This window comes from Marmota monax, unplaced genomic scaffold (genome assembly GCF_021218885.2).
Source record: "Marmota monax isolate L192 unplaced genomic scaffold, Marmota_monax_Labrador192_F-V1.1 WCK01_AAM20220418_F8-fsc00152, whole genome shotgun sequence".
Classification (NCBI taxonomy): domain Eukaryota; kingdom Metazoa; phylum Chordata; class Mammalia; order Rodentia; family Sciuridae; genus Marmota; species Marmota monax.
Window position 1 is genome coordinate 122,152 of NW_026694348.1, and position 12,884 is coordinate 135,035.

At 37.4% G+C, this 12,884-nt stretch overlaps 1 protein-coding gene and 1 pseudogene across 1 annotated transcript in view; one reads left to right on the top strand and one right to left on the bottom strand.

The window, feature by feature from the left end:
* The window catches only part of Efhb (EF-hand domain family member B), a 47,480-nt gene that overhangs the window by 22,586 nt on the left and 12,010 nt on the right, over positions 1 to 12,884 (bottom strand). The window contains exons 5-6 of the mRNA XM_046467734.2: positions 10,731 to 10,841; positions 1,991 to 2,117 (exon numbers count right to left, since the gene is read on the bottom strand). Coding sequence (XP_046323690.1) covers positions 1,991 to 2,117; positions 10,731 to 10,841 — 238 coding nt within the window. The remainder of the gene's footprint in view (positions 1 to 1,990; positions 2,118 to 10,730; positions 10,842 to 12,884) is intronic.
* On the top strand, positions 2,317 to 4,185 carry LOC124109192 (small ribosomal subunit protein uS5-like; annotated as a pseudogene).

Consider the following 12,884-nt stretch of genomic DNA (forward strand, 5'->3'; position numbering starts at 1 on the left):
AGGAATTCCTCTACAGCTTTAGCAATAATATTCCAGTTCAGTTTCAAAATACAAAAAGTATGATCTAATAAAACGATGTTTTGCAAAACATGTTCCCTTTGGAATGAAGATAAGTTGGAAAGATGGATGTCCTGCATATTGCTATTGCTGCTCTATCACACACACACACACACACACAAAATATATATACACACACACACATATATACACACACACACACATATATATATACACACACACATATATATATATATATATATACGTATGTGTATGATAAACCATGTTTGTCATCTCCCTTCAAGTACCAATTTCTACATTATATTTTATTATAACTCCTTATGTCCTTCTTCTGCAATGTGGTACCTGGGATTAAAAATAGGGGCACTATAACACTGAGCTACACACAACTCCACTACTTTTTATTTTTTTATTCTGAGTTAGGGTCTCGCTAAACTGCCCAGGCTGGCCTCAAATTTGTGATCCTCCTGACTCACCCTTCAGTGCAGCTAGGATTATGGAATGCACCAGGATACCCGATCAAGTTCTTAAATACCTAAATCATATCTTCATGCTTTCCTTTATTGCATGGTTTAATCATTTTAATAATGATACAGTAATAGGTATGTTACATGAGTGCTTTTTCTATATCCAAAAGAAAAAATATCTAATACAAGTTTAATATTAGAAGAATTTATATTTTATTATTTATATTTATATTTTATTTATATTATATTTATATTTTATGTCTGGTATATTCCTTGTTTTTCATAATTCAAGTATCATAAACTCACATAAGAAAGGAGTAAAAAAGGAATATAAATCATAAACATGTGATAACAGTATCAAGTGCCTATAAACCTGGTGTAGTGGTAAGGGCAGTCACTGGACCCACACTTCCTAGGTGTGGATCCTACTGCCAGTACTCCTTAACTGCATGATCTTAGGCAAATTATTTAACTTCTGCCTCAACCAACTCTCCCTATGACCTTCTAAGAATACTTATCATTAGAGGTAGGGCCCACTTAGATAATCCAGAATAATCTCTTTCATATCCAGATTTTTAAGTTAATTACATCTACAAAGATCCTTTTTCTACATAAGGTAACATTCATAGTTCTAGGAATCAGGACACAGCATATTTTATTTGTGAAGAGGGGTACCTGTATTTACAATCTTCAACGCACTATACCAATATTATTTTTTAATCATAACAGGAAATCTATATTTTTAAGAACATAAAACATTGATGTGTTGATTATATATAAAATATACAACAAGAAATGAAAAACTAAGTACCATATTTTAGCATTCCGGGAAAGTAGTCATATATAAATGAAGACATAAAAAGGTCAAAATTTGCAAAAGTTAATAGATAGATAGATGTTCAGGTAACCAAATAACTTAAAGTTGAATAATAAATATGAGATCAACTCTATGTGACATAATTACATCCTGGAAGAGATGTAAAAGTCCATTATCTTTAAGAATCATAAATATAATTGACCCTTTAAGTTTATAACATGCATACATGTATTTATATTTGCTTGTGAAGTCATGAAATAATTTTAGAATGATGCAAACAAGGCACACCTTTAGTCACAGCTATTCCAGAGGCTGAAGCAGGAGATTATAAGTTCAAGGCCAGCAATTTAGCAAGACCCTGTCTCACAGTAAAAACTAAAATTTTTAAAAAAAAAAAAAAAAAGCTGGACATGTAACTCAAAGTGATAAAGTACCTCTGGGTTCAACCCCTAATACCCAAAGGCTGGGGAAAAAATGAATGGTATGAACAACAAACGGTATCATATTTGCCTCTGGATGAACTGGGCAGAATGGGTGCCAAAATTATTTCACTGCATAATTTTTTCTCTAATTTTATGTTTGAATTTTGTCAATGTATTCTCTCTTTTAAAAAATATTAAAAATGAAAATTAAGTCTAAATGTCAAATATCTAACATTTGTTCCTGAACATGACACAATCAAACTTACATTTGTAGTTCATGGAGCCAATATAAACTTTTTGCCATGTTTCGTCCATCAGTAAAATGTGGTGTTGGAACTCCATACAAATTAAACTTATGGAAATTCGGGTTATACTTTCGGTTCTTTGCTTCTCCTGTTGGAGGGGAGGAGGACAAGGGTGAGTGGGTGGGAGGAAGACTTCTGACTTAAACAACAAAAATAATAACCTTATCTTACAAGAAGCACATTATGTTCTTATTAACATTGAAAATGAGAGTGGGACAAAGATTGAAACTGTTAACAGTTCAGGGAATTATGCAGATTTGATATAGACAATAGAAGCATTCCCCCACATGACTTGGGAGGCTGATGAAATGCTGTATACAAGAGTTCTTGTGTTTGGAAAGCTGTATGTAGAAAACTCCAAAGATTTCACCAAAAAACTGTTAGGACTAATTAACAAATTCAGAAATGTTGCAGGATACAAAAATCAACATAAAAAATCCATGGAATTTCTATATAAAATTATCTAGGGCTGGGGATGCAGCTCAGTGGCAAATCACTTGCCTAAAATAAACAAAGCCCCAAGTTTAATACCCAGCACTGCAAAATAAAAATAAACTACCTGTTTAAACACACACCTGTAATCTTTGGAGGCTAAGGCTAAAGGATGGCAAGATGGAGACCATCAAGACCCTATCTCAAAATAAAACTTTTTGTTTTAAAAAAAGGACTGGGGTCAGCTGGGGTTGTAGCTCAGTGGTAGAGTGCTTGCACAGCATGAGTGAGGGAGGCACTGGGTTTGATTCTTGGCACCACATATAAATAAATAAAGGTCCATGGACAACTAAAAAAAAAATTTAAAAAAAAAAGGACTGAGAATATAGCTCCATAGTAAAACACCCCTGGGTTCAATTCCTAAAAGAAAGAAACTGCTTATCTAAAAGCCAAATCAAGAAAGCAGTCTTATAACAACTGCATCAGTCAATAAAATACTTAGGAATAAATTTTAGTGGTTTCTTTTGTTGTTATTGTTTTGTTTTTGACACAGGGTCTCACTATGTTTCCCAGGCTGGTCTCAAACAGCTAGACTCAAGCAATCCTCCTACCTCAGTCTTCTGAGTTGCTGGGTGCACACCACCATGCCTGGCACTAAGGAATAAATTTAATATAGAAAGTAAAAATCTGTATACTGAAAACTATAAAACACTGATGAAAGAGGGCACAGCTAAATGAAAAGGTATTTCATATTCATGGATTGGAAGAATTTATATGGCTAACATGTCCATACTCTTTCTTCTCTGGGAAACCAAATGGTGGATTATATAGATACAGCAGGAAGCCCTGAAGGCCCCCAAAAGGGAAGCCAGTGGTGGCTTCCACAGAGGCCTGGACAGCAGCCTCTGAGGCCACAGTCAGGACCAGAGCTGTGGCCATGTGGCTCCCAGAGGCAAAGCTCAGGACAAAGCATGGATCCCCAACACCAAGCTGGGCTTTCTGGACAAGGACTTGAAAACCAAGTCTCTGGAGAATATCTCTTTCTTCTCCCTGCCCACCAGGGAGTCTGAGAACACTGACTTTCACCTGGGGGCATCACTCAAGGATGAAATTTTGAAGAGCATGCCTGTGCAGAAGAAACACCTCAGAACAGGTTGGTCCTGGCCAGCAGACTGATTCAAGGCATTTGTTACTATTAGGGACTACAATGCTTAGGTGGGTCTTAGAGTTAAAGGCTCCAAGGAGGTAGCCACTGCTATTAGAGGAGTCATCATTCTGGCCAAGCTCTCCAATGTGCCTGTGCAGAAAGGCTACAGTGGGAACAAGATTGGCAAGCCCCACGCTATCCCTTACAAGGTGACAGGACACTGTGATTCTGTGCTGGTGTGCCTCATCCTTGCCCCCAGAGGCACTGCCATGGTCTTGTTCCCCACCACATCAGTGCCCACGAAGCTTCACATGAAGGCTGGTATTGATGACTGTTATACTCTGCCAGGGGCTGCACTGCCATCTTGGGCAATTTCATCAAGGCCACCTTTGATGCCATCTCCAAGACATACAGCTACCTGACCCTCAATTTCTGGAAAAACATTGTGTTCACCAAGGTTCCCTATCAGGAATTCACCAACCATCTTGTGAAAACCCACACCACCGTCTCTGTGCAGAGGACCCAGGCTTCAGCTGTGGCTACAATGCAGTGTTTTTATATAAGAAAAATAAAGTGAATGAAACCTAAGAAATAAATAAATAGATAGATAAATATATAAATAAATAGATAGATAAATATATAAATACTACTCAAGGTAATATACAGATTCAACTCAATTCCTTTCAAAATTCCAAGAGCAAGTTTCACAGAAATAGAAAATTCACAAAAGAACCCAAACAGCCAAAGCAATCTTGAAAAAGAAAATTTAGGGGAATCACACTTTCTCATCTAAAATTGTATCACAAGGGCTGGAGAGATAGATCAATGGTAGAGCATATGCTTAGCACTCACAAACTTCTGGGCTCAATCCTCAGCCCCCCAAAAATAATAAAAATAAAATAAAATAAAATTATATTACAAAGCTATAGTGATAGAAAAAAAGAATGGCATGGGACTCGGAATGTGGCTCAAGTGGTAGCGCGCTCGCCTGGCATGCGTGGGGCACTGGGTTCAATCCTCAGCACCACATAAAAATAAAATATATTGTGTCCACCTAAAACTAAAAAATAAACAAAAAAAAGAAAAAAAAAGGATGGCACCAGGATAAAAACAGACATGTAAACTAGTGGCACAGAATAGAGAATCCAGAAATAAATCCAAATATATATATTCAACTAATTTTTAACAACGCCACCCAGAAAAAGATAAAATGGGGGAAAGGTAGTCTCAACAATAAATGGTGCTGGAAAACCAAATTTCCAACTGCAAAAAAAAAAATTAAATTAAATTGAACCCTTATCCTATACCATACCCAAAAATTAACTCAATTCAAAATTGAAAAAAGACTTAAACTTAAGACCTGAAACCATAAAACTCCTAACAGAAAACAAAGAGGAAAAGCTCCTTTACATTGGCCTTGGTATTTGATTTTTTAGATATCACATCAAAAATTCAGGCTACAAAAACATAAATAAATAAATAAATGGAACAACATCAAATTAAAAACTTAAACACATGCCCGTAATCCCAGCATCTTGGGAGGCTGAGGCAAGAGGATAGTGAGTTCAAAGCCAGTCTCAGTAACTTAGGGAAGTCTTAAGCAACTCAGTGAGACCCTGTCTCCAAACAAATTATAAAAAAGAGTTGGGGATGTGCTCAGTGGTTCAGGGTTCAGTCCCCAGTACTAAAGGGGGAAAAAAAACTAACATAAGCACAGCAAAGGAAACAATCAACAAAATAAAAAGCTAGCCTACATGTTGGGAAAAATATTTACAGACTTCTGGACCTGGGGGCTTAAACATGATGTGCACCTGAGGAACCTCCGGATCCATGGGCCTAAATATGGATGCCTGAGGAACTTCATATTTAAACATGGACGTGCGCCTTAGGAACTTCCGGATCCGAGGGTGTAAACATGGACGCCTGAGGCACTTCTGGATCCTAGAGCCTAAACATGGATGCTGAGGAACTTCCGGACCCGGAGGCCTAAACATGGAATGCACCTGAGGAACTTCCGGATGCTACGGCCTAAACATGGAGGACTGTGGAACTTCCGGATCCGAGGGCCCAAAGATGGACGTGCACCTGAGGAACTTCCGGATCTGGGGACCTAAATATGGATGTGCACTTCAGAATCTTCCAGATCCAGGGGCCTAAACATGGATGCCTGAGGCATTCCAGATCCTGGGGCCTAAACATGGACGCCTGAGGCATTTCCAGGTCCTAGAGCCTAAACATGGATGCTGAGGAACTTCCAGACCCGGGGGCTTAAACATGGATGTGCACCTGAGGAACCTCTGGATCCGAGAGCCTAAATATGGACACCTGAGGAACTTCTGGATCCAGGGGCCTAAACATGGACACCTGAGGAACTTCCGGATCCGGGGGCCTAAATATGGATGCTTGAAGCACTTCCGGATCCGAGGGCCTAACCATGGACGTGTTCCTGGAACTTCTGGGTCCTTGTGCCTATAAAGGGCAGGGCGTGACTCTCAGAAGGGACGTGGCCCATGAAGGGGAGCTGAATATGGGACCTGTTGGGGGGCAGACTGAGCTGTCGCACCCTGAACTTGAATGTGACGATGGCCTCACTTCCCGGCCTTCCCCTGGGTGTCACTTCCTCCCCTTCCAGGCAGTGCCAGGGAGGAAATGAGACCAGGCGCAGGGGCCAGGCCCTGAGGAGGGACACTGTCTTTCTCCTTGCTTAGCCAAGTGCCCAGCCTGGCTGAGGATAGGGACGTCTTATGATACTAGCTGCCTCCTGCATCCCTGCCCCAGGACCTCAGGGACCACAGGCAGGGAGTCGTTGACATGATTCTCCCCTGGCCGTTGACCCTCAGCCCCGGGGTCTGCCCAGGGAGAACTCTGTCTCCCAGAGGGTCATGGGGCCCCTGTGACCTGCTGCTCCTTACCCACCATCATCCTGGGCGAGCAAAGGTCAGGACACCAGACGCTACTGAGAGTGACATCTCCTGGATGGGTGGCTGAGGACTTTGCCTCTATCCCCAGGCCTCAGACACCGGATGATTCCTTCCAGAGACAGAAAATAACCCCACACTGCCCAAGACTTATTTTTAAGCTTTGGATTCTGTAATTTTCCTGCTGCCACCTTCTTTGTGAAGCCAGTTTTTCAACAGAGACAATATTCGAGGGGGGGTGGGGACACAACATGGAGTCAATCAAACCAAGCTGACACATCTGGTCCTCCAAGAGAAATCTGGATTAGAGGGAGAACAGCCATTTTCAACTGGCGAAATAGTGAAGTTCCCTTGTCCTTATTTTGTGTAAGCAAAATAAATAATCTGATGTTAACTCATCAAATTATTTTTGATGAGTGCTTGGCTCATAGGAAAACTGATTCTGTTTTATGGAATGAAGTGTTACCTGATTTTAAAATTAAAAATGAAGCCAATTGGGATTGTTAAATTACACTGTCATAATTCTGTTCTTTGATAGCAGAAATAAATAAACCTTTTAAAAAAATATTTACAAATAACATATATAAGAAGTTACTATCCAAAATTTATAAAGAACTCATACAAATCAAAAGCAAGAAAACATAACCTAATTTTAAAATAGGCAATGGGGCTGGTCATGAGGGGGCTTATTTTACAATCCCAGTTACCTGAGACGCTAAAGCAGGAGATGGAAAGTTGGAGGCCAGCCTGAGCAACTTAGGGAGACCCCATTTCAAAATGTAATTTTAGAAAAAGATTAAAATAAATTAGGCACCAGATCTTAATATTTGGGAAGTGAGTAGAGAAATGATGTGAGACAGACAGGTTTTAATGATTAAAACACACAGGCCCCACCACTGTTACACAAATCCTGAACTGGGGAGGTACTACAATGTTTTGGGGATCAGCAAGATTTTCCCCGTGCTGATTTGAGAGGTTGGTGTTTTGTATTTGTTATCACTGAGATTTGGTGAGATTATCAGAACACTGCAACCCTCATATTTCATTGTAATCATTTATCTTACATTAGAAACATTCATAGATTGAACCTAAGAACACAATAGGAAGATGTTTTTAAAAGATTTATCACCCCGAATGTTTTCTATGATATAAGGGGGGTGTGACTCAAAGTGGGGTAGGGAGGGAGAGCATGGGTGGAAAATTATCCCTAGATAGAGAATAGGGGTGAAAGGGAAAGGGAGGGAGAAGGGGAAGAGCAAGGATAGTGGAAGGAGACGGTCATCATTATACAAAATACATGTATGAAGATGTGAATTTGGTGTCAACATGACTTATATACAAACAGAGATATGATAAATTGTGGTATAAAGGTGTATTAAGAATTGTAATGCAAAAAAAAGTAAGAAAGCTCATGTATAATGGCATGAACATACTCTATATTCAGAGTTATGAAAAATTGTGCTGTGAATGGGTAATTATGAATGTAATGCACTCCACTATTATCATGTATATAAGAAATAAATTTTTTAAAAAAAGATTTATCACTGTACTTTTTTCCTTTTCAAGTCTTGATAGTTTTCTAATTGTAAATAAGAAAGTAGAACTGGAACTAGAGAACAACAAAAAGGGTAATAAATGTTAGAGAAAATATATTCCGCCTTGTTAGTGAACCAAATAATGTAAATAAAAACAGTAACAAGAAATCATAATTGTCTCTAGTTAAACAAGAATAAACTTTGGGGCACTGAAGAATTTTTTTGGTAGGGGGGCTGAGGGATACTCAGGATTGAACCTGGGGCCCTTAACCACAGAGACATATCCCCAGCCCTTTTTATTTTTTATTTAGAGACGGAGTCTTTCTGAGTTGCTTAGGGCTTTGCTAATTTGCTCAGGCTAGCTTTGAACTTGCTATCCTCCTGCCTCAGCCTCCCAAACAACTGGGATTACAGGAATGCACCACCACAAATTCTCATGCATGTAAGGACAAACTTGAGCAGTTACTCAAGATGAATGGTTGGCTCTGAAGAGTGAAACTTCAAAAGCCCAGATATCAAGGAACATGACCTGAGGAAACAGCATATCATATTCACTAAGGTATATGAACAATATATTTTTATAATAGTAAAGAAAACAACATGAAAAGACATTCCAAAGTATTTCATTAGATAAGAAAAACAAAGGAGCCAGGTGGGGTTACACATATCTGTTACACCAGCTAATCATGAGGCTGAGGCAGGAAAATTGCAAGTTTGAGGACAGTCTTGGCAACATAGCAAGACTATCTCAAAATAAAAAATAAAAAAAGATCTGAGGATGTAGCTCAGTGGAAGAGCACCCCTAGGTTTAATCACCCATTCTAGAAAAGAAAAGAAAGCAGCAAATTGTAAAATGGATGTGGGAGAAAAATGCATATGTATTGTAGATTAAAATATAGACATATACATAAATATACAAAAAAAATTTACAAAAGAATCATGTGGAAGATTGGAAATTGGGGGAGATGTTCTTTATATATCATGTATTTCTATATAGCTTGTATTTTATAAAAGAAATATCTATCACTTCCGTAATCATTAAAATTAAGTGTTATTTTAAAGATGTTACCTATATATATATATATATATATATATATATATATGTATTTAATGGTGTCCCTGACTTATTTTAAGTTAAAAAAATTAAAATGCAAATAGCAGATTCCCCAAAAGTAGAGAGTATTATCCCATATATCTAAAAATAGATCGTTCAATGAATGGGGTTACAAAATATTCAGTTATCAATTGTATTTATCTCTGGCTAATGGGAATTCAAGATTACATTTGCTTTTTCTTCACTTTTAAATATTTAAATTCTCTACAATTATTGTGTATCTGTATAATAAAAAGTAAATGCACTTTCTATATGAGAAAAAATAAGGACAGTGTTTAAAAAAATCAAACTCTAACTTTTAAGAGGCTAATAAAACTTTCATAAAAATCAGCAACTGAGCCAGGTGTGGTAGCATATTCCTGTAGTACCAGCAACTCGGGAGGCTGAGGAAGGAGAATCACAAGTTCAGGGCCAGTCTGGACAAATTAGCAAGTGAGACCACCTCAAAATAAAAAAGGGTTGAGAATATAGCTCAGTGGCAAAGTGCTCCTGTGTCCATTCTATCCCATTTCAGTTCTGTTATGGTCCATTAGAGATATTCTAAATATAAAAATCCTACTGTAATTTTCCTCAGACTGTTAAATGCTAATAAGATGTCTCATTATAGGAGTATGAAGCAGAAGGAACACAAGTTCAAGAACAGCCTCAACCATTGATTGAGACCCTGCCTCATAATACAAAATAAGAACTGGGAATGTAGCTCAGTGGTAGATCACTCCTTGGTTTAATCCCAATACTGCAAGAAGAAAAAAAAAATAGATTTCTCACTATAGATTGTGTATGTATGTATGCATGTATGTATGTATGTATGTACTAATGCACTTATTCACTGACATAGTTCTTTTTGAAACAAGACATTGTATTAGACTGTACAATAGATGCTAAGATTTTTCAAAATAGGAATCAAGCATTTTCACAAGAGATGGATGGAGGGAAAGAAGGAGGAAAGAAGGGAGGAAAGAGGGACAAGGAAGCAGAAGGGGTAGAGATATAGAGAGGAGTCAGGGCATGAGAAGGAATATGGTGTCCAAGTGGGTAGGAACAATGGCCATTTGAATGGGAGGTGGAGACTATCTTGGGACTAAGAACACATTAAGGAGTGCAGGGAGTGCAGGGAACCAGCAGAGATTAGCTATGAAAGAAGAGACTGGCAGCTATGAAGAAAACTTTTGAGAGAAAACACAGAAAAGCAGTATATTGTTAGGGAGCAGTGGAGGAAAGAAAGTAAAATAAATAAGAAATAAGGGGTGAGGGTTGATGCTCAGTGGTAAAACACTCACATAGCATGTGTGAGGCACTGAGTTCAATCCTCAGCACCATATAAAAAATAAATAAAATTAAGGTATTGTGTCCATCTTTAACTAATTAAAATTTTTTTAAAAAATAAGATATAAGAAAGCAGGAGCAAGGCAGAAAACAATTTTTTAAAAGTATCATTCATTGAATATCTGTTATATGTCATACATTTAACTTTATAAACATTATCTCCTTTATGCCTCTTCACAAACTTGAGGGTCCCATATCCTCAGGCCATTTTGCACTGGAGGAGACTTACCCGGATAGTAATCATTGTGAGACACAATGTACAAATCATGTCCTTTTTCTCCTTCTTTAAATACTTCTTCAAATGATTTTGGTGGATTCACTACATCTCTACCACAGAATTCTGAAAGAAGAATCAATGAAATCAGTTTAAAGGTATTTTTCATCTATTTATAATATAATAAGTGACAATTGAGGCATATGCTGTTTGCATAAGCTACTTAGACATCCCAGGAGATTACAAAGCCAAAATAAAATGAAGACTGATCAATAAAGATAAAACATTGTCTAGGTGTCACTTTGCTAGAGAACCTACTTGACTTGGCTCATTCCCTAGAATTCTGAAGAATATTAGAACCCTGTATCAGTTAACCATTGAGGTTGTCCTGACCCATATTCCAAGCTCAGTTAAATTCCTGATTCTAAGATGCTCTAGACAACTTTGATTTCAGTTTGTTCCTGGCTTCTTAAAATGATCTCAGCAAATCTGAATTACAAGTTAGAAATCCTCATGACCTGTTGTGACATAGCTGTGACACATATATTGATAGCTGTAGACTGAAGCATACACCCTCCCTGAGTCTGCTCTAGTCTGAATCTATCCACAATGTATCCAGAGGTGTCAGGAAAATCACTAACATCAGATAGAAATTCCTTTCCTACTGGCCTCAAAACTAGATAAGATGTTTAATAGGTGCTTTCTTATGACTGGTCATTCCCAGTTTTGTGTGACACGAATTATTCTGTTTTCATTATTTTGTGTGATGATTTTTAAATGTAACTTCATTTTTATTATTTCATTGTTCTCTTTCAACCTAACAACATAAATCAAGATGTTTCCTTTCTTTTGGCTTTTCTGCCAAAAATTAAGCTCTGATAACTAATATAGTTAAGGATACTGTAAGGTGATCTCACTCAAAATAATCCTATAAAACAGCAAATTTTTTGATATATGAATCATTACATCAGTTAATACACACATAGTGTTTTTGAAACATTGCTTGTTTTATATAGTTAAATGAGGTACATCAAGGGAGAACTTTCCACATTAAATGAACTACTCTTAGATAGCAATTGTTATATAATTACAGCAATGCCATGTCTACTAACTGTTCATATAAGTGGGATTTTTAAATCCTATTAAAAAGAAAAAGAGAAGATATTTTATCTGTTCTAAAATACATTTTTTCATGTTTCAAACTTTAATAGATTTTAACTTTAGATCTGATGCAATAAATTTCAATTTCAAATATTGCATTCAAAAGCATAATTTATTTGTAATGTGGATTTCACTGCCTTAATAAGAAAAATACTCTAATTGGCCTTTTGGTGAACAAAGATAAGTTTGCTGAAGCAGAGCCAAAATGGGTACAGAAAGACAATGAGAAACTGAATTTCTCTGTAGTATAAAGATAGAATTAGAGGTTTCTGGTCAGACCTGTTGGTTGTAAAATATATAAATAAAAAATAGTCTATATATTTTAGCAACCAATGAGCAACATTAGGAAGGAGAGGGCAAGAGATCAGAGAAGGATTGTAGGAAAGAAATGTGAGAAAGGTATTTAAGAAAAAAGACACCCAATAAAATGGCACAAAGCAGGGCTCTTTAGAAAGAAGTGCCTGTGACCAATTCCAATAGAAATTGTTATTTGTTGAAAGATATGCTTTACTTCCTCTCAAAATTAGAGTGAAAGTTGACTACACACTCTGCCCTAGGTTTGGTTAACATGCTGGTATAAGTCATGAATCTGCACTAATCGAGTACAGTATGCAGCACTCACAAAACTTATTTGTTTCATGAAACTGCTTCATAGATTGTTAAAATTCATGAACACATTGAGGCATTAGTGAAAATAAAGTACACAAATGGATGTCCAGGGAGAAGATTGCAGTCCCAGAGCTAACTTTTCTTTCTTTCTTTTTCTTTTTTTTTTTTTTCTTACATGATACAGATTCATTAAGGAAAGCAGGTACACATTCGGGGGGTGGGGGGTGGGGGGGGCTGTGTGCCCAATCTCAAGGGAAAAACTTCTTTGGGGGTAAAATAATAAATATGCTTTCAAAGGAGACTATGGGCCATCCTGATAGTGAGAAGCTCTTGGGATAAAGCAAGAACGTGGGGCTTCTCTACTGAGAGAGACAGCAACCTGTTAATCTGGCACATTAA